Here is a 27,841-nt window from a genome sequence, read left to right as displayed (position 1 = left end):
TATCTGATAATTAACTTCGGAATCTGGAACTTTATGAACGTCAGACATCAACACATCTACGTATTCAGAGCAGCCAGACCTCGTAACAGCAAATGCTTGTGTGGTTTAACCCTTATTATGTAGTTGAGCAGCTGAACACTAATGTTGCTTCATCAGTGGTCTTCGGCAATTCTCCAGAAAGCATCATTTTCCTTTATTCTACCTTCAGTCATAAAAACAAACAAAAACCCACAACCTGCAGAATTTCATTATTTTCAATAGGATGACAGAGCACAAGCGTAAAGTACTGCCCCCTCATCTGCACTACTTTTATCCTTCCAGGGCTTAAGGCTACTATAGCAATTAAGCATTCATTAGGATATGACAACAACCTGTTTGCTTGAGTATTTCTGATCCTCATACAGCTCTCCTTAGTGTTTTAGTCTTATTACAGACCTGTTCGCAAACATTCTCACCAGCCTATCCTTGCCCTCACTGCAGATGTGAGTCAGCAGGCACAAAAGTGCCCTATTCTCATTCCACTTGAATTCTCTAGGTGTTACTATAATTTAAGTAATAAATAAGATCTAGTAATGAAATAGTTTTGCAAGAAAAGAAAAAAAACATTTAGCCAGATTAAAAACGAGAAAACAGACAACACAAAATAAAGAACAACTGTCCACTATCACAAGCAAACCATTTAAATCATCTCATAATTATTCTCTTTTTCTGATCTCTGAATTCTACAGGCTATTACTCACCCTGGCCAGAAATAGCACCTTGCAGAACTGAGTATAGATTGTGTGAGAAAGTGTTTGAGAACAACACCGAAGAATTTAAAGCTGAACTACCAACAATTACTCTTTAAAAAAAAACAAACAAAAAAAACACAAAACCATTAGTTGATCAGCTTGAGTTTTGGAATACAAATCATCTGGGAACATTAAATCATTAAATGGTAGTCAAGACTCTACTGGCTCAAAGTGGCAACCATGAAGAATGCAAGTGCAGAAAAGTGATCTGCTCAGCAGAGATATCACTCACATAAAGCTTTAATAATTGTAACCGTTTTTCCTTGTTAAAGTCAAAAAGGTATATTTGAAAGTTCTCCCTTTTTCCTTTACTGCCCCACTCCTAAAAAGGGGAATTTGTCATCTGATTTTGCCTAGAATCTGTGGCAAACAGTTTGGAGATTTATTTATGATTGCAATGAGGAAAACAAATCCAAAAAGCATCCCATTAAGATACCATACCATAACCATTCAACAGTTCCTTCAAACATTCCAAAGATTTCCATAAAAGAATAATTCTTCAGAAACTTCAATGATAAATTCACTTTCTGTAACAAAATAAGGTCTTAAAGAAATAATAGAAAACAAATGGAGGGAGAGGTGGGGGAAAATCTATGTTTACTTTCTGTGTCATTTGGGGCAAGTACACTACATTGGAACTGGTCAGGAAATCTTCAAATTCCAGGCTGGGACACAAAAAAAAAAATCAGTCGAGCTGCCTCAGTAACACAGAAGCAAATCAGATCAGGATTCTACAAATGCAGGCAAGTTCTATTTCCTGCACTGTGAGCGAGGATAAATAACTACTTAACTATTTGAAGTGGTATAGTTGATCTATACCCTTAAGTGCCTAAAGAGAATTTAAAATTGATGTTCTAACCTAGCTAAATTAGTTACTTTAGGCAGTACAAAATGAATCAAAATTTGTAAAAAAATGTTTCAACTGAGAAGGGAAACAAATGAACTGTTAAGCTTGACAAGGAAAAATGGTTGCCAAGAAACACACATTTTTCTCCACTCATTGCTATAGTGCTCTGCTCAGAACAGGACTGGCAGAGGTCTCAAAGCAGCAACACACAGCACGTTATTACTGCACTGAAATAATTCAAACAGGTAGCTGAAGATTCAGCAATAGAGAGAGGGCTTCTTCTCCATCCACAGGAGCTTTGGTAATGCGCATGTGTTGGGATTACAATTGATCAGTAGCATCACAGGCTTCCTTGCTTTACATGCAGGGTCAAAATGCAAAATTGTCAAAGAAAAACCTTAAACCATCACAAATTCCTGTCATCCCAAAGATTAAAAATCTGTAAGGATAAAACAAATACAACCAAAGACATTGCTTTGAACAAAGATTCCCACTCAATTTTATCCTCCTAACAACCCCAAGCCTCGCTGTCAGAAGCAATGCTCATGGCTACCCCTGGACTAACATCTCCTGTAGCACAACCATCAACAACTGGATCCCACATTTGCAAATCCAGAAGCTCACTATATTTCAGTCAACATAGCAGACATCTTGGCAGCACACAGATCAAACTAGGTGACAGCTAGAGCGAGATCCAGAAGGTAAGCTAGAAAGGCTAATGACACTTAGCAGCCATTTTCTAAGGAATGTTCATGTACATGCTTTGTTCTTCTGACATCATCTTTAAAGAGTCAAGAGTCATACCAGGACCAGGTATGAGCCTGAAAGCTAAAACTGATAACTGCTGGAGATCTATACCTGAGGAGTCGATTACAATGATGGTTTTACAGCCTTTAATATCTTCCCTGCCACTACACAAGTTCTCAACACTCTTTTCTGTTCCACAGGTGAAATACACCACCTGTAGCACAGGCAAAACAGCAAATGCCCATCATCTCCCTTTCTTCCCTCCTTCTTGTACTCCCACCCACTACCACCACAAACCTCTAATGCCCAGCCCTCTTTTGCAAAGATGGTCTGCTTGATGAGCATCTAACTAAACTCTGAAGAACTAGGCTATAATTTACATAGTTCCAAGAGCTACTGCTTCTTTTCCATACCTAAAAAAGGGCTTGTGAACCCTAAAGTTCACCTACCTTTTCCAGTTACACATCAGTATGTCAATCCAGCATCAACCCTTGCAAGACTTCTACTTCCCCAGATTAATATGGGTAGAGAGATTCTTGCATTTTAGCCTAATAAAGCTATTAGCACAGAAGAAAGAATACTCTTTCCCATCACCTCTGCTAATCACTGGGCCATTCCAGGGGAGGGACAAAAAAAACCACACAGCTTTGACTCCAGAAAATAAATAAAATAAAAAGACAAAAGGCCACGGAGCTGTGTGAAGGAGAAAAATAAAAAAAGATATGGGAGTAAGAAAAAAATACCTTGAGTAATATTACTGCTTGAAATAGGTTTGTAAACTGATTTGCTGAGTTGACCTCAGCAATTCTGTAGCAATACATATCCACAATGTATTTTTTGTGATACACAGAAGTGGCTTTCTTGCACAGCTTCTAGGCGCCATCAAGTGGTGTGAGCGCCTTACAACAGCTTCACTAATTAAGAACATCTTTAAGCTCTTCAGCTTGATTTTAAAAGATGAAACTAAACAGTTGCTTGTAGTTTAACTTGCACGTGAATAAACAGCAATACTAGCATACTTTAAAAAAAAGGAAAGACAGTATTTGAAGAATCAGTCAACTCAAAATCATGCTAGAATTCCATGAGTTCCATTTTAAGATGCATCACACTGCCTTTGATAAGCCAGCCCACCACATTCAGATCCTATTAATGCTGGAGCAGGGATGGTAAAGATTCTCGGCTGTTGCACTAAGATTACCTGAGACAGAAGAAGAGACACCAAGCTGTGAGCGAGCTTTGAAAAATGCAAAGTTAACCTGCCTTGGGCAGCAAGATAGCAAGATCAGTGTTTCGTAGCTGAGAATTTGCTCTACCAAACAGCGTTATTGTACTCTTTGTAGCTCTTATAGTTTCTATGGAAAGAATATGCAAGGAATTCTATGGAATATAAGAGGCATTACTTTCAGAGTGACCTCTATATATTGCAGTTTCATCCATGTGGCATCCAAGGGTTATTTGTGGATGTTATTTTAGTTTTGGTTACAGTAAGTGGAGAACTCCCTACTTCCAGGTGCATAAACCCTATTTCTGCAGTTGCAGAAAGTCATTAGAATGTGATCATTCTTCCTTCCCACACCTTACATAGCATTACATTTTCTTAGATATTTCTATAAAACAACAACAACAAAGTAGAGAATTTCTACCATTAGCAAACTCTTGACAACAAGAAAAGCAGCTGATGCAGTAACCCTTCTTGCTGTGCTAGTATTCTGGCATGCACTTACACAAGCAGCTTCCTGTTTATTCTGATATTATGGAGAACTTCAGGGCTGTTTAGCCCCTTATCCCTATAAAATTTCTTATCCATCAAAAGGCTTTTGGAACTTATCTTACCTGAAATTACATTTTGCATCTTTCAGTATTACCACTTGTAGAGAAAATAGATGAAAATTGACTCGCATAGCAACTCCAGTTCTGTGTAAAGTTTATCTCAAGTACTTACAGCACCATGTGGGTTTCTTCACTCTTAATTATATTTAGAAATAAATAAAAAACTATCAAGTTCACAGCATATTTTCTCTAGAAGAGATGGTAATAAATTAAGAGCTGAAAACAAAAATCTGAATTTTGGCTTCCATTTGACATTATGTTTGGAATGAGGATTATATCTTAACTGATCTATACGTTATAAAATTGTTTCCTTACAAGACAAGGTGAATTGGCTCCAAATATGTTATAAATCAAAAATTCCACGATAATAAACTACATCAGCAGATAATTCAATTTAGTTAAATCTGAGGACTTGGCTTTGGCAGACAACCAGCATAAGATGGACAGCCCATTCCAAAGATTCCTCCTCCTTAAGAGTTTCTTGGAAGCAAATTGTAATGACAGCACAGCACCATACGCCATTGTCTTTTCTACCACCAAAAGATACCCTTTTCAACATGTTTTGGGCATCTCTGTCATGCAAAGGAGGAAAGCTGATGCCCATCCCAGAAGATGACAGCTGAAAGTAAACTCTTTTCACCTGCATTAATTTACAGCTTGCTCAGTCCGAGACTCCAAATATCACTTAATGTAAGAATGGCACTTACTATTCTTTTTGCAATTTCTCAGACATGTAGAAGGCTACAGGCATGATGCCCATTAGTCACAAGAGACTGTACATACTTGGCATGTACAAATGCTGTCAATTCAGTGTTAAGAATCAGCTGCACACTACATGTTGTGTACATCCACCTCTAAAGTGAGGTGTTACAAACATTCCTCTAAACATTCCAAAAAGCAGCACGACCTACCCACCCAGGAACTTCAGCACAGTTGTTACAAGGTATGGTGTGTCACTGCCAGCACTTAGATTTTTAATTGGAAAGATTTACTTTGATTAGATTAAGACTCAGAAGAAAGTAGTTCTTGTCCATCGAACATATGCATACAAACTTACACCCATTTAATTTATTCAAAGTTATAACCTCAGGCTGAAGGCTTAAGGTAAACTTTCATCACCCCCTTCATCATTCAAAGAAAAGACATCAGAATTCAGATTTATCAGAAGAAGTCTTTCATACATGTGCTAAACCTGAAGAAATACAAACTGCGTGCTAATAAGCATTACCAATTTGATTACATTATAATTATTTTATATTTGGCTTGATCTAGCACCTTTCTTCTAGTTAATTTAATCAAACTTAACGCAATAGCAGAATGCACAACAGCTGGTACCAGGAACGCTGGCAAAATTTACAAATGAAGGAGTTTTAGAGTCACCAGCATCAGCAATCAAGTTTTGATTCTAGTTTACAAACAAAACTCAACTCAAACCATTAATGTTTACAGTTTAGGAATAATAAAATCCCCCGAAACCATTATTTGGTTGCTGTTGTAATGGATGTCTAAACATTTTGGATTTTTTCTAAGCCAGTTACAAGTAACTCCATATGATATTGCTTTTTCTCTCTGTACAGTACAAACTCACCAATTATTTTTAGTGATACACATCTAGGTATTCCATGAAGTTTGCTGATAAACAGAAAGTCCAGTGTATTCGATGGAACATTTTAAATTGTTGAGCCTACTGTATTGTAAAAACTACAGATTTCCTTTCTTTTCACTTCATTGTAATTAATCTGTTTCCATTCGTAACTGGGAATTTGCAGACATAAGAGTTGTAAATATATATATATATATATTTTAAGGGAGAAAAAAAAAAGAGCACTATTTGCTTAAAATACACACGTAACTCTGGTATCAGACATTGCAAAGTCCATTTTAGAACCCAGTCTAACCACACTTCATACTGTAAACTTATTCTTTTTAGATGTAAATTTGTTTAAAATCCTATGAAGCCAAACTGATTATCCAGGTGTCTAGGAAGTCATAAAACTCTTAGAGGCTGTGCAAAAAGCTGACTCTAGCTCCAGCCACTGCAAATATTGCTGGGTAGAAAAAAAAACAAACAAACTGTAAGCCATGTAGCATCCCACCATGGTTTCTTCTATTCTTATTTCAAGCCAATGCTATACATAACAAGAACTTGACAACAGCCTGAACTAATCCTGCAATGACAGGGCCAGGTAGCTTTCTAAAACATCATTTAACATTGAAGATCTAGCCCCACTTGGAATCCACACTAGATAGTATGCATAAAAAAGTGTAATTATGTAAAAAAATTTAATTCACCATTACTAACATTGCTGTTAAATACATTCTGTATCTTTTTCTTACTACCGTATGCTTCAACTTAAAAATAGTGGCATCACTTAAGAGAAAAACATTACATGGCCTAAAAGCAGGACAGCCAAAACTTACCTCTGAGGCCTACGAATATCCCAGAGTCCCACACCTTCCTTAGAGTTGGCAGTAGCCAGTAATCTGGGTTCTACTGGATTAAACATCACGCTGTGAAAGGCTGATGGGTAGTGTGCCAAGCAGAAGGGCTCTGTTGAAAAAGTTGTGATTTCAGACATAAGAACAAACAAGGCATACAACTGTTTGATGCAATGAGTTTGGCAGCTCAGCATGGAAACAGTATAACAAGATCTGAAGATACAGAGACATGTTCAAACAACTTCTAAAGCTGACAAATCCAAAGCAATATAAAAACTGAGGTTTTAAAATCCACCTACGTACGTGCACATTAACTTCGTACGAATACAGAAAGGTTCATACTGGATTTCAAGGCATTGTTTTGCTTATGAAATTTTGAGTTTAAAAACAGCCACATAAAAAAATAAAGCATTTGAGTCTTCTTAAGGTTCATGGTCACATGGTCACCTAAGAAGGATCATATGGGGGACTTCTCAAAGTTTCCTAGCAAAGACCATGTATGTCTGGAAGCCTTCACAGCCATTGATGATCACCCAAACTATAAATATAGTAGCAATTGCTTACATTGGATTTCAAATAGCCTGGAACCACATATCAACCACATATCAAAAGATGCCTTTCAGCCTGACAAATTAAAGAGATATTACAGCAGCCAAACTAACAAGGCTCTAAGTCACTTTAATGAAAAATAGGGGGGTTCAAAGAACCTAAGACATTACTTCAAAGAACCCCAGACATACTACAGCTAAATTTATTTCACACTATTTTCCACCAGTGCAGAATTTGCATTAAAAGTCTCAGCAAGAGTAAAGCAGTAGAAAGGTTTAATTGTAGGAAAGAAGGGCAAACATTGTTCCTACAATTTCAAAAACTTAGATGAGATCAGGCATTAGCTTATAATACTGAACAGTTTCACACAGATGAATTCAAGCAGTGTCCACTTCCACCAACTGTCAACAATAGGCAGCCCTCCTAACAGATCTTTATAATGCAGAGCTCAGGAGAATGCAGTGAGTAACATTTTGCCATTTCTAACTTGGAAGCCACATTAAGTGCCAGGTCTGATCACTTGGATATTACAAAAATAGAAGAATGAGGATGAACTGAGAGACTTGGATTTACCAGTTAGAACAGCCACATCAGACTAATTTAGTTCTTCCTTTAAAAAAGCAAGTGACCTTTCACTTAGGGAAAATACGGCAGTTGTAATCAGGACTACATTTCACATGTGGTATAAGTTTAGCTACAGGCAGTTGGGATTGGCAAAGGGAGTTGTGTGGTGGCTAAGCAAGTGGCTGAAGAGAAGACATCACTTCACTGCAACAGCGAGGGATTTCTGAGCAAGAGGAAAGTTACTAGCTCATTTCAGAGAATGATCCAGAGAAGAAACATTGTAGACGTTCTCATGAAATGTCCCACGCCTGAGTGTGCATGCTGTTTTTCAGAAGTATTAATACAATTATCAGATGGGACAGAGATAAAAGGGCACAGCAACTGCACAGCAGAATCAGAATTCACAGTAAGACTCAGAAAATTAGATGTAATGCACTTAATTTTTATTTGTACAAAGGCAATATATCCAGCATAGGGAGAGCATCAGTAAGCAGTCTAGTGCGAGTATTCTGGTGAGGCTTATCAAGGAAGACCTTGTTCTGCTTGTGCTTGGTCATTAAAGAGCTAGTCATGTCACAAGGCTAGAAGACTGATACAAGACTAGAAAGAATATTGTTCCAGCTCTCACTTCCTAGGCAAAAAGGTGAAGAATTACAATCGCAATGTGTTATCAAACTCACTAGCTCTGAGAACAACAACAACAACCAACCAAAAACCTAGTTCAGCTAAACAGCAAGTTTGACTCATTAAGAAATGGAAACAAACTGCCACAAACAACTTCCTTGCAAGACCAACATAATCTATGAACTGAGGCAATTGTATTTAGTCATCTTACAGAAGAAATGCCACTCTAGCTATGATGGAAGGGACCAGATTCTATATGCCTGCAAACTGCTCAGTTTTAAATTATCAGCTTTGTGTTCTTTAGGAAGGAGTGAATGCATAACTTAATTTACTGACATATTCATATACTGAAGTATTCCAGTCCTGTGGAATACGTAAATACATATGTAAATACAAACCTAAATTGAGATTCTCCAGGAGAAAAAATAAAAACAAAACATAGCAAACCAGTAACACCCAGATTGTTGAGTGTCTTGAGAAGCTGCAGGTTTGCTATGTAAACCAAAAGTACTCCGTTTTGTTTTAGAAAATGAAGGTTGAAGTATAAAAATTAAGCTTCTTAGTTGTTATGTCATAAGGGCTCTAAGTTTCCACATAAATGCAAGAACATTTTTTTTTTCCAGATAAACTGATTTTGCTCTGTCACTTTTTGCCTACACATCACAACGCAACCAGAAAACACACAAAATTACCCTAGTGTAATGGGGAAAACTATAATTAGCTTTGGAAAGTTTTTCAAATGAAAATAACAGCTTCTTAAACTTCCAAAAAAATTTTTTATCCCAGGGTACATACAAAAACAAGTGTTCTAAAACAATCACCTGACCCACTTTCCTAATTGGTTTCAAGTTTTGCAAGATGTTTTTTATTGAAGTAACACTGCTTCATTAATTCAAGTTAAAACCTATTCCATACCAAGTTCTATGCTACCCTTTGCTACATGCAGGTTCTTTACGAGGTGATTTAGGACAGTAACAATGAACTGCAAAAACCACAGTTTACCTAGAACGAGTCACAAGAATTATGCATTATTTTCACCCTTCTCCAACATTCTCTGCTTTGATAATCCAGATAAAAATAGCTTTTGCTTTCCCTGCCTTGTCCATATCCCAAGTTCTTTCCACATCCACGATCCTTTTCTCTGAATATCTCACCTCCGTGAGAAGACTCTCGGATATCCCAGATAAGAACACGGCCATCATCTGATGAACTGGCAAAGATGTTATCATTAACTGGGCTCACTGAAAGGCCGTACACTGCATCTTCATGGGCAAACACATCCAAGGTCTCGGTGCTGGAAGAAAGACACAGTTTTACCTATACGGTAATAGTGATAAGGCTCATTTTCACATAAAGATCCTCATGTTAAATTGGGGTAAGCCAAACAAAAACAAAAAAACCAACAACTACCACAGTGAAAAGCCATGTAGAGTGACCAAGAGGACATGCAACAATTATTCTTGGGAGGAGGTAATGGTAAAGAGGTCTGAGGACCTGTGCACCAAGTTATAGTGCTTAGACTGGTAAGGAAAACAATACAGAAGCTGATTCATTAATGCAGGCTTCTGTATCACCCAAAAGTTCAGCCAAAGTTCACAAAAGAACAACTTTCCAGCTGACTCTTCAAACAGGCTTACTTGGGTCTCCAGGATAAATCAGACCCATGCTTTTATCTCATGTAGAAAAGCAGAAAGAAGTACAAAAAAATAAGTCAACCAAGAGTTTCAGCCATGGCACAGGGGAATAACCTTTAGGGAATATACTTTGTATAGAATCTGTTGGATACTCCACCAAAACGACATCATACAAAAATCAGTGTTTTGTCAATACGGTAAATTGTTCCTCTTGGTGAGAGATCTAATTTTATTCCATAGGCAATTAACAAAAAGCCCAGAAAAACAATAACAGCCATTTTAAAGAACGAAAAAGCAGTTGATGGATTAAGTATTAACACTGTTATAAAGCAAGACAATAGAGCAGCTTTCTGGAAAAGTCAATTAGAATTAGTGTCAGACAAATAAAGGTTCCTTCCATTCAGAAGATCGTGCAAACAGCTTTATAGGGAAGAACTATATATAAGATTAAAACTAGACTTAGCACAGTTACAGGAAAAAAAAAAGACAACAAATTGATAACAAAAGCACATTAAAAATACATCAAAATTAAAGAAAGACTTGCTTTAACATGTAAGCAAGAGTAGAACAACTATTTTATACAGAAAATTGTCAGCAACAAAGTTCTTGTAGAAGCTTCAAAAATCACAACATCAGCATCTAAAATTCTGACACTTTAATTAAAACAAGCACAGCTGCCAACTGACAAGGAGACAGAACAGCATTATTAGAAAGCGTTAGAAGAGCAAGGGAAAGTTACTTTGTGCAACTCTCAACCAAGATTTACAAGAGAAGTAGATACTATGTATGATGGAACACAGATGTACAATGAATTCAGAATAACCTAGCGAGAAGAATGTCCAGATTACATCAACCAGGATTTAAGAAATTTAAAAAGGTTTAAGGTTTTATATTTCTCTGCTCTTTCACTTCTCTCCTCCTGTTCATTTTCGTTAAACTCGATTTTCTTGAGTTCACATTATTTCAGTTGTCATGCTTAAACCTATAGAAGTTATGAGTACAGATCAAAGTTTTCACTCACAGATTTTCTTCTTCAAAAAATAAGCCTAGTCTTGAGTAATCAAGGCTCAATTTTCAACTGTTTTTGGTTGATTGAGGTTTTTTGTGGGTTTTTGTTTTTCGTGGGTTTTTGTTTCTGGTGGGGAAGGACAAAACAAACAAAACACCACAGCACAAACAAACAAACCAACCACAGCTATGTGTCAGAATATTTGTATATATGCCAGATTAATCTGGCTCTGAATCTACGTAAAACCTGCTATGGTGCCCGTAGGAGGGCATATGTATTCAATAATCACTCTCCTTACCAAGGTCAAAATGATGCAGAAACCAAATACTTAAACTAATAAATGAGGAGAAGAACACTTCATTCCAGATATGAATTTAGATAAATAAAATGCATGTTTCAGGATTAAATCAAAACGATGCTCTTCTCTCACACCATTAAATTAAAACAACAACCAAATAAATTCCTCCAATGTGCAGCTCATGAAGCAGTAAAAACAAGAATTGTGTTTACTGTTTACCTTTCAACATCATGGAGTATAACTTGCTCATCATTGCCTATAAAGAGAAATACAAACAGTTAATGTGATGCTTCAGTGATTAAAAAACATCAGGGTGAGAAATTTTTTTTTTTCTATTTTGAAATTAAAACCAAAGCAGTGAAAAGATCAGTGCTGTTGCCAAGTGGCCAGCCCTGCGCTCAGTTTCATGAAAAGCTGCATGTGACATTTCCAGTCACAATCAAATGCACCAATGCATTCAATTTTCTACTGCTCAACAAATACTTCTACTGAACTGTGCTACTGTTCATCCTTCATTCAGTTTGAGCTTGAGTAAAGCGAAGAATATACTGCAAGGCAGCAGGACACCTTTAGCTCTCACCTTTGAATGCACCTTTCTCGCTGCTCAGAGGATGCTTCCTAAGAAAGTAATGGAGGGTGCAAAAAGGTGCCATAAGCAAAATGCATTGGGCTCACACGTCAAATGACGCCAGCTCACGCTGCCAGCCTTCAGTGTTTGGCAACCTTTGAGAAGGCCCGAAGTGACAGCATGAATTGTAATTTCTTTTGTATTAACGAAAACCAAGCCAAGTATGCAGACAATCATGTCATTTTTCTTTGACTGCCTCCATTGAATACAATGGAAACTAATCGCATGCAGAATAAGATCACAGCTACGAAGTAATTCCACTGGCTTCTGCTGTGCTTTTCAAGGGACAGCAAAGTACTTTTTTCCCCCCCACTTTCTGCACTGAATATTAATTTACCTAATTTGACACCAACTGTTTAAAAATATTCAAGAAACACACATATTTTATTCAGAAGAATAGAAACAAAACCAACCAAAAAACAACAACAAAAAATGAAATAAAATAAACACGTCTTTATGCTCAGTACGTCTTTGTAGTTATGATATCAAGCTGTGAAGCTTTTCCAGTGTATATTAAAGCCAGAAGTTCAGGTGCAAGACTTTACCAATTATGATTTTTAAGTGTTCATATGACACAATTTCCATTCATCCCATATATCTTTCAATTCATTTGCCCCAGTAGAATAAATACAAGAAAGTTTCTCTCTGACTAATGAGGCATCAGACTTCTCTATACCTACTTGCTCTCTATACAAGCCCTGATTAAACTGTAACAGCCGTGGATTACTGCAGTAGCAGTACTGCATCTTTTCTATGGTATAAAAAAAAATGAGTCACTTATGGGTAAGTGTCCTTTAACCATTAATTGCAACAGAAACTGTTCATTATATGTTATAGGCAAAATTTATACCTAGTAAAACTACACTAATGTTTATGTATTTCATCAATTAAAAACGTAGGCTAGTTTCTCCAGTTAAGAAGATTCCCTTTTAATTTTATATGCAACTTTATTATATATCACCTCTGCTTTTGATAACAGTAGCTAAAATGATTGAAAAGACAGAAAGTATCTGCCATTCCTTCCAGTTATACTTATGAGTATGAAATAGTGCAGACTACATACAGAGGAGCACAGTTAAGGTGTCCTAAGCTGTCAGAATTATTTCCCTGTAATTTCAATTTTGCATATACCTAGGACTAAAAAAAAAATAATTAAAAAAAAATCCCAAGTAGTTTAATAAGAGATCTTCCACTTCTTGTGGAAGAAGTTTCACTGCTCCCAGTGCTCATGGATCAAGAAGAGACAGGAATTTCCTTGGTGTCTTTTTCTCTTGAGATCACATGCAACTAGTATCCACTCAGTTCCAGACGCCCATTTTTGAAGCAGCTTAATATGGTGCCTGCTACACAGCCGCTCCTTCAAAGGAAGGATGCTTGAAATTCCTTGAATGGAATTCAATTTATCCTGATGTAGAAAATCTTTTCTCCTTCATTGTCAAGGGTTTTTTTGACTGAAAATTCCTCAGATTCTAAGCTATTAGTTGTTGGCAATATTATTTACATAATGAATAAAGTTATGTGCCCTTCATGCCAGTTTCTATATTTTAATTTTAATTTTTTTGTAGCAGTAGTAGTCAAATCATGGAAGTTATATTCCAACTCCAACTTCAGCAACTTATAGAAGAGGGGGGAATCAACAGATTTTAGGACCTGCACTTCTTTCAGGCCTTTGAAAAAAAAAAAAAAAAAAAAAAAAAAAAAAAAAAATCAACATTTTTGAGTGAATAAATATAGTTAGCCCCATTTTACTGACAGAGAGATAACAGATGGTACATGTAGGCCATGCAAAGCAACTCTTTACAGAGGATCCAAGAGTCAGACTTGCAGCCCTGGCAGATGATCTCTGTGAATTTTGATGGAGCAGCTGAAAGAGTTCCTGACTCCTCCAATGGAAATAATTTCTGGCAGAGGTGGAGCATGTGTATGTGGAGAAGCAGAAAGAGATAAGAACAGTCAGTTTGTCTGTGCCTCAGCTGTCACAGCTCATCTAATTTGGCATCTTAGCAATAATACACTATAATCAATTATATGAATCTATAACTACAGGTGTTAACCGCTGTGGTAATGGTATCTGACAGCTTGCACCAGTGAAGAGAGGGTTGACTTAGAAATGGAAAAGTACCATCACAGTTGCTCCAGTAAGATTTATCACAGTTCATCTGCCAGCCAATCTCCTGAATATTCACATAATATTTCGTTTGTCTAAATTCAAACTAAAATAAAACAGCCTCTAGCAATATTTCATTGGAATAACTGCAGGCCTCAAACAAAAACTCATTCAAGGATGGCGCTGACTGCTGTTTCTCACAATAAACAGCAGTCTCAAGAATCAGAAGACATATCAGTATTCAACATTATTGGGGTCCTCTCTACTTCAACTTTCAATACATCTGAATCATTTCACCTCTGAAATTTGACACTATCTCAAGCTTTAATGTCCTCTTCTTCTCACCCTTTTCCCCTCTAAGGGGCACTATGGTTTTAACACATCATTACAGGAGAGGAAGTTTCCACCATTTACATATCCTGAAAACCAATTTAAGGCACTGATATTCAGTTCAAAAATCTTGCTAACAGAGGCAGAGAAATGCTCTGGTCTGATAATATCCGAAAATAAGTCTAACTGTACATTTAACAAATACTGACAGAAGATAAAAGTCTCTATTCCTTCATATAATCATGTACAAGTGAAGTACAACAGAAAAGGATGTCGACTGCATTTTGACAGCCTTAAGTACTTAAATCTTCTTTTCCTCTCATTTCAACTCTTCTTCCTACTCCAATACAAAAAACAAAACAAAACAAACAAACAAAAAACAACCAAGCAATGAGAGTTAAATGAACCTAAATTCTAGGGATTATCACAGAATCACAGGATGGCCAGGGTTGGAAGAGACCTCAAGGATCATGAATCTCCAACCTCCCTCCACATGCAGGGCCACAAATCTCCCCATTTAATACTAGACTAGATTGCCTAGGGCCCCATTCAACCTGGCCTTGAACACCTCCCAGGACAGGGCATCCACAACCTCTCTGGGCAGCCTGTTCCAGCACCTCACCACTCTCTCTGTAAAGAGCTTCCCCCTGACATCCAACCTAACTTCAAACCGTTTCCTCTTGTCCTGCAGTTATCCACCCTTTCAGAGAGTTGATTCCCCTCCTGTTTGTAGGCTCCCTTTAGATACTGAAAGGCTGCAGTGAGGTCACCCCACAGCTTTCTTTTCTCCAGGCTGAACAAGCCCAGCTCCCTCAGCCTCTTTGTAGGGAAGGTGCTCCAGCCCCCCAATCATCTTTGTGGCTCTTCTCCAGACACTCTCCAACAGCTCCCTGTCTTTCTTGTACTGGGGGCTCTCCAGACGTGGACACAGTACTCCAGATGAGGCCTCACAAGGGCAGAGTAGAGAGGGACAATCACCTCCCTGTCCCTGCTGGCCACCCCTCTTCTGATGGAAATCAGGATACCATTTGTTTTCCAAGCTGCAAGTTCACACTGCTGGCTTGTGTTAAATTTTTCATCCAGGAGGATCCCCAGGTCCTTCTCTGCAGGGTTACTCTCAGACTAATACCCTAGAACAAGTACACATCCACTTTCCTTAAAGACTGAATTAAAATTCCTGTTAAATGTGAACTTATGTTCAAAAAATATGAATATATAGAGGTCACTTAGACTCTAACATTCCAGCAAATCTCAAGGACAGACTCTTACCCAGTAGGGACTGAAATGAGATCTGAGAAAAAGTGACCCGCCAACAGATGGCAACAGCCAGCTGAGGGTACATTATAATCAGTAGCAGCACAGTTGTTTTAAGGGTCAATCTGGAGTGTCAGACAGTATGAAAGATCTGCTCTGAGCACAGTTAAGGAGTGACAAAGATGATGTTTCAAAACCTGCAGCACAAGTATGTGTAAGACAGGACCCAAGATTCTCATGACAGTTTGTGACACAATGCCCTTACAACAGGATTTGGGGAAAGAAAAGAAAAACAAACACGATAAAGTTGAGAATGCTGTGCTAGCTAAAGACTTCCCTGTGCCCAAAGAACCTTGACCTGATGATTAACGCCAGCTTCCAGAATTCTAGGGGATTATGGAAAAGGCCTTTCCTATGGGGGCAGGATCTCACTTTCGGCTCCCACTGAGGCTATCCTACTAAGGTATCCACAGTGCAGACTCTGGTGAAATCAGGGTGCTCCTTCTTACCTCCAGAGAACACTTTTGTATTGCCACTGTTGAAAGCTAGGCAGAAGATATTGGAGTGATGCTCCCCTTTCAGCTGAACTGGTTTGACTCTTGAGTGGATGGCTTCTTCCATATGCCAAAGTAAGACCCGGCGGTCATCACCTCCTAGAGGAGAGGAAGGAAACATTACTGTTTGAGACACATGTAAATTTGTGATAGGCAAGTTATTTAATTTTGCAGTTACTCATGGAAGAAACCCTAATCAGCATTAAAAGAAATTATCACACCTTGTAATGATTTGGATACATAAGAGTTTATATAAAGACACCATGAAGCTGGGTATTCAATTAACATTAACAATAGCAGAGAAATCAGCAGGAAGCCTGGAATAAAAAGCTGATATTCTGCCAATATATACTGACAAGCTATAGCAACCTGGAGACCTGGGGTTTTACTGGCATGTAAAATTCTGCAGAAAGCTGTAGATAAGTTACATGCTAAACTAACATATGCATGTTGGCAGAATGCTTCCATACCAACTTCTTATTGTCAGCATTGCCCAAGCTACTCATGAAACAGGAGTTTTTTTTCCCCCCTCTCTAACCAACAGCTGTATTTCCACTAACAGTTTTTTAAAAGTCCCCACCACATAGGTTAGTAATGGGACTGACACAGGGCCATAAAAAGATTTTCTTAAAGCATTCAGGAATCTTAAGTGTCAAGTCATGCCAACCATTACAGATCTGGAAGTATAAGGCAGATATTTCTGAGGTGAACTCCTGATAAAGAGGACAGCCAAATAAGTTCAAATGTCTCTGCTTCTTACCTTTCCATGCTTTTTCTAATAGTTTGCCTATTTGCAGTTAAATCATAGAATCCTTAGAGTTGGAAGGGACCTTTAAAGCCCATCTAGTTCAACTCCCCTGCAATGAACACGGATGCCTACAGCCAGATTAGGGGGCTCAGAGCCTGGTCCAGCCTGGCCCTGAATGTCTCCAGGGACAGGGCATGCACCACCTCTCTGGGCAACCTGTGCCAGTACCTCACCGCCCTCACTGTAGAAGATGAGATCTCAGTTCAGAACTTCACACAGAAATACATTTAAGCGCCTCCCTCTCTATCTGGTAAACAGAAACAAAATAAGTATTAGATAATGTTTGTGCTTTAATTGCATTAAGGAACGGCTTATTTGGAAGTAAAACAAAATGAAGATTGTATTGTATTTAATAGTGCTAAACATCAGTTTTGGATGCCTTGTAAAATTCAAATAAAGATACTTAAACTTTGACTCAAAATATTTTTATCTTCCTTTTAATAACAAATGAAAGAAAGGCATCACGAGTTAAAGCACCACTAGAAACTTGCTTGATTCACTTGAAACATTTTACTGCTTTTTTTCACAATTGAAAGCATAACCTCAGTGACTTTTGAGTTCCCACCCCAAAGGAAAAAAAGTCACAAAACAGAGACAAAAGGAAACCAAAACTGTTCTGTTTTACTCCACAAAGAGGCAAATGCATAAATACAGCTCTTCACTGCCATTACTCAGGTTTCTTTAAAATTTCACACCATTTTATTTTATTGGGATCTTTTTCCATGCAACTGAGTTATATCAAATATCCCTTAAGTTAACAGTCTTTCAGCCCTTGAGTCTCCTAAGAGATTTTATGACAATCACTTTGATAGACAGTACAGCTGCATGTTACATTTATCCATTCTCCATGAAATTAATATTGTGTGTGTTCTTCTTCCTGATTTGGTACTTTAGAAAGCAAACAAATAATACATCAAAAAAAGATTTGTAATGAATTTGATAATTAATGAGAACAAGAGTCAAAAGTGAAGTCTCCAGAAAAACTCATAATTCATGGTAATTTAAACCGATATAAGCTTAGATTCCTTTCTGTCTAGAAACAGGAAAGAAAGCTGTACTTGTACTCGAGTGGTTGCAGATGAGCTAATAAGAAGAAGACACAGAACTGATGACTGGTGAAATACTTGGTCACTTCAGTCACACTAAAATAAAGGAGCGACTGTCACACTCAAAGGGGTCACTTCCAGAAGCTGCCAACAACCAGGTCTTAACATTATCACCATCTGACAAATAACATAAGCAACATTTAAGGCTGCTGCTTCTATTGGACTGAATCTATTGTCTTTCAAGACATTTCACAGCAAAACATAATAATAGTTTTATTGTTACCATAGCAAGGCAATTTGCTAAACCCCTACTTTAAATCTACTTATCCTCCTACCCAATAGCACAGCAACTTAGGAACTTCAGCAGCAAACTCTTATTTACTTTTGCTACCTACCTAGTCCACATATAAACAAAAAATAAAATGAAGATCACCAGTGAGAACAATGATTGCTGTGCTTTTCAACAAGTATACAGAACAATAGGAGGGAGAAAATGCAGCCTGCACAGAAAAGTCTTTGGCCTTGATCAAAGTTATCATAACTTTTTTTTTTAAAAAAAACACTCTTATTTTCAATGCTTGTTGCCTACAGTTCCAGATAAGAAACAACTGTCCCTAATAAATCTCTGCTCCCAAACACCTAGATTTCAACCAGGCAAAGGGCCTCACTATTTCAGGGGTCTGAGAATTATGCTTGCCCTTTTAGTGACACATGTTCCACAGCTTAGGAGCTTGAATGCTCTTCACATTCATACAATTCTGCCCCTTCTCCACTTACACATCATCTTGCACATGAGTTTCATGACTCAGTTTTATTCCCCTCATACTCAGTAAGACAAAAAAGCTTAACAAAATGCTAATGTTAACTGAGTTGGAAATGCATTGCCTTCTGCCTCCAGTTCAGCTATTCCAGAAATACTTCTGATTGCAAGCCAGTTCCACCAGAAACAAAAATCTGTTAGAAAACGAGGAAGGGAAGGAAGGAAGCATACAAGGACAGGTATGCAAGGAGACAGCAAAGAAAATGTTAGGACATGGAAGGAGATGGCTCTGTAGAAAGGAACTATGATTCATCTGACACAAAGTACACATGCATTATGGAACATAAGCTACAAGCCTGAGAACTACAGGAAAATTCATGCCTATAGCATTTGCTCTGTACCACTGGTCAGTGAATAGAGATTAATTAAGATAATTTCAATTCACAGTGGACTTATTGTGCACACACACCAACTGGGCAAGATGCAATGCTCAACATCGCTCAGTGTTTTCCAAAAGCATTGGAACCACTGTGCAAAGTTGTGATGACTCTGCAACACTCTCCAAATGAGATTAACTGTGTATAACTACATGATAGTAAGCATATACCAATAGCAACAGGTTTACTAATGTTACTACATTCAAAAAAAAAAAAAACAAAACCAACAACAAAAGACAACTAGATATATGGGATCTCTGGAAAGCACCTTAGCACCAGGCTCTTCTAGGGATTTTCCAGAAATTAAGTCCCACTTATCCATGACTTTGCAATTTTTGTGCTCCTGATGTCACATGATCTGAAAACTACCTTTTAGAAAGTTTCAAAGAAAGTATTTCAGAATTCTGCTAAGAAAGTCAAGCAAAGATGCAAGAGATTCCTAAAAAAATACTAGCACTGATTTTCAATATTATATATTACTTAAATATATTTAACTACACAGAATTCAAACGCAGCCTACCAACAAGTTTAGAACGGTAGTGGCAATCACTTTCTGGTACTGCTTTCTTACGTTATGATACCATCAGTAATGTTTGAACAAAGTTCAGAAGTTTGCTAATGACAAAAAGTTGCAAGTATTTGCAGGTGTGGATACAAATAGAAGACCATTTTATGGGTTTCTTGATCCTTTAGCACTCATAAGCCAAACAGTTAATAGCATATTGGAGGCTCTCTCCTACTGGGCCATGTAGTTGCTCATTGAAATCCCAATAATTCAAACTGTGAAAGTTGACAAGGTAACTATGAAAGTGTCAGAAAGTAAGTTTGACATCCACAAAGAGGGGAAAGATCCACTTTCTTCTTGCTTCAATACTCCTGTTCAGTGAACAGTGCTTTTTCAGTGGAAAAAAAAAGTGTACGTTTGTGTGGCCCAGATGAGAATGTCCCACCACAGCCACTTCTCAGAAAGGAATCATATTTTAAAAGACTTAATTAGCCAAGTGCATCTGTGTTCATTATAGGTCATACCTGCTCCTACATGTGAAATGGAAGTCAGGCAGGAAGAGAACTCTGGCCAAAGAAATACTTGTGGTCAGCAAAGCTAAAAAAAATTTATCACCTTTCCACATCACTTTGAATGTAAAGGAGTATTCCAATTATTATTTTAAAAATAAATAAATAACAAGAATACATGAATGAAGAACAAATACACATTTCTTCTCCTACCCTGAATCACTGGAATATTTTGTTAATGTTTAGTGTTTGCTGTCTTGATGAGACACAGGCAGGACAGAGGACGCACAACATAGCTAAAAATAAAGCTTTCATTTAAAATCTTAGGACAGATATCCTGAAATAGACTTCCAAATAAGTAAACACTGTGTTCACTCTTGACAATTTTCTGGTTCCTGTCGACCCAAAGAGGACCTCAGGGAATAATTAAAAACCCTTTTACTGTGCGCCCACTTCAGAATGGTTTCCCATGGTGCCCTCCCAAGAGTTTGGGAGAATAAAAGTAAGAACAGCACTCCAAAACAAAACAAAACAAAAACGATGTTTTTAAGTAGCATAGACACAACATGCCTACTTTAAATAACCAAACTGATCCTAAATGACTTAGCATGGCACATATTTAAGAACAAACATTTCACTACCTTCACAGTCTCAAAATCAAAGCATTCCAATTTTGCCCCACTTTTGGGCTAGTTCTTCCCTAAAACATTCCCTGAACTGGCTACTTTCAGAACAGGCAATCTGTAATTTCACACACAGTTAACTCTAGAAGAGAATTCTACTCCCATAGTAGTCTACCTGAACTGATTTAGTAGTTCTCCTCAAAAGTTTGAAGGAGGCCAGTGCATACCCTTGCTGAAAGCCAATCTAGTCTTAACAGGACCTGCATAGCTTATGGAACACTCTTGAACTCTCACATGTAGAGATAAGCATTAAAAAAATAAATAAATAATAAAAAAAAAATCAAACCACTAAGGACTTAAACTGCAGTTTAAGTGCATTAACCTTATCAGTTGCAGACAAAGCTTAAGACATTACAGTTTTTTCTCCTGTATGCCTCTTCAGGCCCAGTCACTGAAGAACCTACATGGCAAGTGTGCAACAGTTCTGAATAGCAACATAAGATTATGCCTATTGCTTGGATCTGCTCATGAAGCTGCAAGAGTGACAGAAAGTATAGAAGGTATTTCAAGAAGACAATCACAGGCAAAATGGCAGACTGCCTGAATTACTCCCAGTAGATGCATATACTCTTAAAAAAAAAACAAAACACAACCAACTCCACTGAGGTAGACTTCACCACCCTCCTTAGGCAGCCTATTTCAGTGCTTCATTATCCTTGCCATAAGGCAGATTATCCTAATAGCTAGCCCAAGGGTACAGTTTGACGTGACACATAATCCCACTCCCCCTTGCCATGTGTGCCCTGCTGTTTTCTCTCCCTCAAAAACAGCAGCGATGTAGCCAGCAAGTAAATACCTTCAGGTTGACCTGATGGAAAACCAAACCTCAGACAAACACCCTCTCTCTATTCCTCCCCCATCCAGATACTTCAGTCAAACCTGTTTATGACTTTAAGCCATACAAGTGCCACATTACAAGTGAGAGGGGAAAAAAAAAACGCAAATGAACTACAGGATAAAGGGGAGAGGGGAAAAAAGGCTACCCCTGTTGGATGTGGACATGAGTTACAGCAGATTAAGATCAAACCACACTCTAAATTCTTCCTTGCTATAACTCATGACAGAGTTTTTGTCTTATTCCCAGTGGAGAGAGAGAGAAGTTTACAACTTTATGCAACAACAATTAAAGCACTTTTATATGTTTTCAGACTTGTCTTTCTAGCCAGCTTTTCTTTCACAGAATCACAGAAACACGAAGGTTGGAAAAGACCTACAAGGTCATCCAATCCAACCATCCACCTTTCACCGATAGTTCTCACTAAACCATGTCTCTCAACACAAAATCCAAAAGTTCCTTGAACACCTCCAGAGTTAGCGACTCCACTGCCTCCCTGGGCAGCCCATTCCAGTGCCCGACCACTCTTTCAGAAAAGCAGTATTTTCTAACGTCCAGCCTAAATCTCCCCTAGCGCAGCTTGAAGCCATTCCCTCTAGCCCTGTCACCACTTACACAAGAGAAGAGGCCGATCCCCAGCTCACTACAAGCTCCCTTCAGGTAGTTACAGAGAGCAATAAGGTTTCCCCTGAGCCTCCTCTTCTCCAGACTGAACAATCCCAGCTCCTTCAGCCGTTCCTCATAACGCTGTGTTCCAGACCCCTCACCAGCTTTGTCACCCCTCTTTGAACCCGCTCCAGGGCCTCAATGTCTTTCTTGCAGCGAGGGGCCCAAAACTGGACACAGCACTCGAGGTGTGGCCTCACCAGAGCTGAGTACAGAGGGCCAATCACTTCTCTGTTCGTGCTGGAAACACTATTTCTAATGCAGGCCAGGATGCCATTGGCCTTCTTGGACACCCAGGCACACTGCTGCCTCATGTTCAGCTGAGTATCAATCAATACCCCCAGGTCCATTTCCTCCATGCAGTCTTCCAGCCACTCCGCCCCAGTCCTGTAGCACTGCCTGGGGTTCTGGCCAAAGTGCAGGACCTGGCATTCAGCCTTGTTGAACCTCATCCCATTGGCTTCAGCCCAGCTATCCAGCCTGTCCAGATCCCTCTGTAAGGCCTCGTTACCCCCAGGCAGAATGACACTTCCAGCTAACTTGGTGTCATCTGACACCAACATCTGAGGGTGCACTCAATACTCTCATCCAGGTCGTCAATAAAGATACTGAAGAGGACAGGCCCCAGCACTGACCCCTGGGGAACACCACTCGTGACCGGTCGCCAGCTGGATTTGACTCCATTCACCACCACTCTCTGTGCCCGGTCCTTCAGCCAGTTCCTTATCCAGCCAAGAGTGCACTCATCCAAGCCTCGGGCTGCCAGCTTCTGCAGGAGAATGCTGTGGGAGGCAGTGTCAAAGGCTTTGCTGAAGTCCATGTAGACCACATCAACAGCCTTTCCCTCATCTAGCAGACAGGTCAGTAGATCACAGAAGGAGATCAGGTTGGTCAAGCAGGACTTGCCCTTTGTGAACCTATGCTGGCTAGGCCTGATCCCCTGGTTGTCTCACACATGCCACGTGATCTCCTTCAAGACAATCCGCTCCATAACCTACCCTGGCACCGACGTCAGGCTCACAGGCCTGTAGTTCCCTGGGTCCTCCTTACAACCTTTCTTGTAGATGGGAGTGATATTGGCAAGCCTCCAGTCTTCTGGGACCTCAACAGTCAACAAGGAGTGCTGACAGATAATGGCAAGACTGAACAAAATCCTCCTTTCAGACTTTCATTTTCTTATACCTCTGATCACTATTCATAACCTTCTCACTCTCCTATGAACATTCTCAAATTAGGCCACATCTTTCCCAAAATTCAGTGCCCAAAATGGAGCACTGAAGCCCCACCAGGGCCTAACAGTGCAGTACCATTACTTCCCTTGCTTTATAGTATCTAGCATTAGTTATGCTGCGGTCTACCATCACATTTGGATTCTCTTCTGTATGTCTACTGCCAAGTTTCCATGGTGCAGTTAAAGAGTCGACCATTTTGAAATATTCTGCACTGATTCCTATCAAACTGCATGCCATTTTTTCCAGGTAATATTTTAATTTTGAATCCAATTCTTATCCTCTGGAATTACTGCCACCTTTCCAGGTACAACCTTTAATTCTTTAATTTTTCAGACATTAATGATAATAATACGTAGTAACTGGATCTAAGATAACTCCTCACTCAGAACTCTATATGAAAAAGGCCAAGATCAGGAATAACTAATTAAAACATACTTGATACACAACTTCCTTAACTCAGAAGTAATATTCCACTATCTTTGTGTCTGCTGTGCTGGGCTCATATTCTTTAGGATTCACCTGGCAACCAAATGACAGATGAACTACCAGCACTTGCTTACAACCTACAAATTTACTATCATGGAGAAGCTATTAACTTCTACATTATCTGGGAAGGCGAGGGGGGAGGAGGGGCCGGGGGGGGAGGAAAAGGTGGAGAGAGGGAGAAAAAGAACACATGCATGGATTAAATGAGCCTCAGATTACAGCATTTCCAAAGGGTTATCTTGAAAGTACACTTTGGGCGGAGGGAAGGGGGAGGAGGTTCTGATAAAGATACTTATGTTTCTAAGAGATAGCACACATGAAAAATGACTGTCAGATAAACAAATAGGAAGACTCATCCACCAAACCTGAGGATGAGGGAAAGCAAGCTTATTAGACAAACTAAATAAAGATTTTTTTAAGTTAAATTGCAAAGGAGATGCTTGGCATATCTGAGGGAAGAAATCAGCTGCTTATCGTTGCATAGTGAATTTAATTTCCATGCACTGACAGTCATGTGTTTCTCAAACTGTTGCAAAAAAATAAAAAATAAAAAATAATACCACCACCTAGTATATAAAAAGTTGCAATGAGACACCGTGTCCAGTTAAATCTTTCAACTCCATCCAGCAGCTAGTTTTTACAATTACAGTCCCAGCTACTCATTCCTTTTATGCAGAGCTTTCTTTTTTCCTTGTGTCATTCTACAAATAGGTCTTTTCTACTTGTTACATTGTCTCCTAAGTATCCACTTCCTCTTTTCATTTCTCTTAAATTCATTTCCTTATGCCTGTCCCTTACAGCACTCCTGCCCTAGAACATCAACGTTTCTTTTTCTCTCCTTCTCTGAAGTGAGACTGTTAAGTTCCACGCAGGCAGAGCAAAAGCCTATAGGCTGAAAGATCCTATCTAATTTGCTGACCTCAACTTTTTTTTTATAGTGCCCAAAATGGCCAAATGCATCCAGAACATAGGAATTTCGTAAACAAAACAACAAATACAGTGCTATTCAAAACCACAGTTAGAAACAAAATTAGTTACTATTAAATGTGAAATCACTAATACAAGATTTAATGAGTTTAGGATACCAAGAACTCCTAAACATGCTTCCAAAAGGCTAGCTGAAACTTGTCTACACTGAAGTTCACTCCAAAATCCTAACAGGAAAACTATCTGTAATGTAAACCCTGTTTAAGCAGCTTGAAATGTTTACTGAAACAGTAATCATTAGCCTTACAGACTTGCTTCTGGGAGATACGTCAAAAAAAGAAAAAGTGGGGACACATACTCAAGAAAAGCATTCCAGACAATACAGATGAGAACAGCACGAATTTGGATGCAGGCTAGTATTTAAATGCAATCAGTAGAGCCAGTACCAATGCACTGTACGTTATTAAAACAGCTCCAATGAGGTTTAAGCTGTTAACAAGTCAATTAGCTGAGACAGATTCCTCAATGTTGGGAATATACATATTACTTAAAACTGAACAACGGAAAAGACTGCTTGCACTCTTCCTTTTCACACACTCCAGTATCCCTGTTAACTCTCTTAGCTGCTACAAGCGCAGATGGGAGTATCTAACATCTCATCCTTACCTCAGCACACTGACTATTTTGGGGGAGGACAGACCCACATGCCATCTATTCTAAGGCTTTATCTACATTTGGAAGTCTTTTGAAGCAATACTTCCACAAAACCTTCAGATTAGAGGCAGCTTATACCCCTCCTTCATCTTCCTTCTGAGCACCCCTTCTCATTGCTTTTGCCATTTCTCAGCATTTCACAATTAAGTGCAACTCTAAAAAGTAGTGTTTTGAGTGTAATATCAACAAAGCCTGTACTTATAACCACAAAATTTAAGAGCATCCATAAGTCTTTTGCTTTTTAACTTTTTATTCTTGAATGATGAACAAAGAACTTGCCTGTTTTTGCTATGTCACATAAAGCATTCTAGATCGTGTGGTCACAGATAAGGCAAAACTTCATCAAAAGCAGTTACCGTAATTAGGACCTTTCATTTTCTCAGGGCACCTCTGCAAGGTCAGGCTTAAGGTAGTCTGCTCTTAATTACCCCAAATACATTCACTGCTAACACAAGTAACTTAAATGAATGAGGTGAGGAGGGGATGCTTAACTCCCCCCTCCTCTTTTATTTTTTTAAGAATATTTTCTTATTACTTAGTCATCTTATGAGTTTTGAAAGGTACCATCTCCTATATACTGAGGGAAATGTCCACAATATGAATCTTTAAAGAAGTTGAGAAATCAAGAACCGGACATGGTTTGAAAGTCTTCCTTTCATCACTTCTTCTTTACACATCCACCTGATGGGAAAACCACCTCCATTATCTTGCTGCCCCTATTTTGACTCAGGCAGTTGGACAAAAATAATTCTTGAAGACCCTTCCAGCCCTCAACCTCTACCAAAAGGATAGATGTCAACAAAGCTAAGTGCATCGGTGATATATGACAAGACTTGAAGTGCCTCACAAGACTTTCTTAAGCAAGAATTGAAAACTCTGATGGCTTTTCTATCACTTACTATGTAAAATAAAAAAAGAATAAGATATGTGCTCTTCGTAGCAATTTTGAACAAGAAATGCATAGCCTGCTGCTGGAAAAGGACCAGTATAAACCAGCGTGCCAGATTTAGCACATCTGAGAGCTTTAGATGAATCAATACTTTCCCAACACAAAAGCACACATATATACATTCACATGACAAACGGACGCATGCTTTAAAAGTTGTGAACGCACATGGACACAAGATTCCCCAAGTAATGCTTATTCCAAAAGTCACCAGACTTAGACTTCAAAGTTTTTTCAGTTAAAAAAGACAAACTGAGGAAGGTCTTGGTACATCAGATGGACTCTACAGGGATATGCTTTGGTGCTTTTATTTCATCCTAGCTGATAACAGCCACGCTAACTTCCCACTAATCCCGACATTACTCCCGGAGCCTTCCCCGATACCTTTGTGTGTCACATGCTGCCCTGCCCAGCAGATACAGACGGGGCAGCGCACAGCCTCCAGCTGTGCCTTTACCCACTCGCCCAGCCCTGCCTCTGCTCACAGCCCACCCACGGGAATCTGAGCAGCACGGTGGTGTCTGGGCTGCCGCCCGAGGCCGTCACCCAGAGAGAGAGACCGCTCCCAACAAAGCTGCCGAGGCCTCGCGCCCAGGAGCCGGGCGACTCCCCAACCCGTCGTCCCGCCAGGCAGCGAGCCTAGGCCGCGGGAGGGCGGGCAGGCCCCGGGCACGGGGCGGGGGGGCTTCCTCCGCCCCCTTCCCTGAGGGCGACGGGCTCCTCCGCGGCCTGCAACGGACGCCGCGCTGGCGGCGGCCTCAGCCGGGCCGGAGGCCCCGAGGGGCCGTGCCCCGGTCCAGGCCGGGTCCCCCACGGGAGCGTCGCCGCCCCTCGAGGCCGGGATAGGCCCTCGATTCCCCGGCCTATCGCTGCGAGCCGCCCGAGGAGAGCGCGGCCTGCAGCGCCCGGCCAGGCCCCGGCCTGAAGTTGCCCGCTTTCCGCCCTCACCCCCGCGGGCCCGAAGGCGGAGAAGGAGGAAGAAGCACCTGCGCCGAACGCTGCCAGGGTGGGGGGAGGCGGGCGGGCGGCCGCCGAGCCCCGCAGCCCCTCCCCGGCGGGGAACGGGGTGCGAAGCCCCGCAG

General features: G+C 39.6%; 1 protein-coding gene across 1 annotated transcript in view; it reads right to left on the bottom strand.

Moving 5' to 3' along the window:
* DCAF5 (DDB1 and CUL4 associated factor 5) overlaps positions 1 to 27,841 on the bottom strand; it is a 67,105-nt gene that overhangs the window by 38,281 nt on the left and 983 nt on the right. The window contains exons 2-5 of the mRNA XM_042813763.1: positions 16,161 to 16,304; positions 11,552 to 11,588; positions 9,546 to 9,685; positions 6,637 to 6,766 (exon numbers count right to left, since the gene is read on the bottom strand). Coding sequence (XP_042669697.1) covers positions 6,637 to 6,766; positions 9,546 to 9,685; positions 11,552 to 11,588; positions 16,161 to 16,304 — 451 coding nt within the window. The remainder of the gene's footprint in view (positions 1 to 6,636; positions 6,767 to 9,545; positions 9,686 to 11,551; positions 11,589 to 16,160; positions 16,305 to 27,841) is intronic.

This window comes from Centrocercus urophasianus, unplaced genomic scaffold (genome assembly GCF_019232065.1).
Source record: "Centrocercus urophasianus isolate 14NV4802_14NV808 unplaced genomic scaffold, USGS_Curo_1.0 seq_14, whole genome shotgun sequence".
Lineage (NCBI taxonomy): Eukaryota > Metazoa > Chordata > Aves > Galliformes > Phasianidae > Centrocercus > Centrocercus urophasianus.
This window is presented reverse-complemented; position numbering and strand designations above follow the sequence as displayed.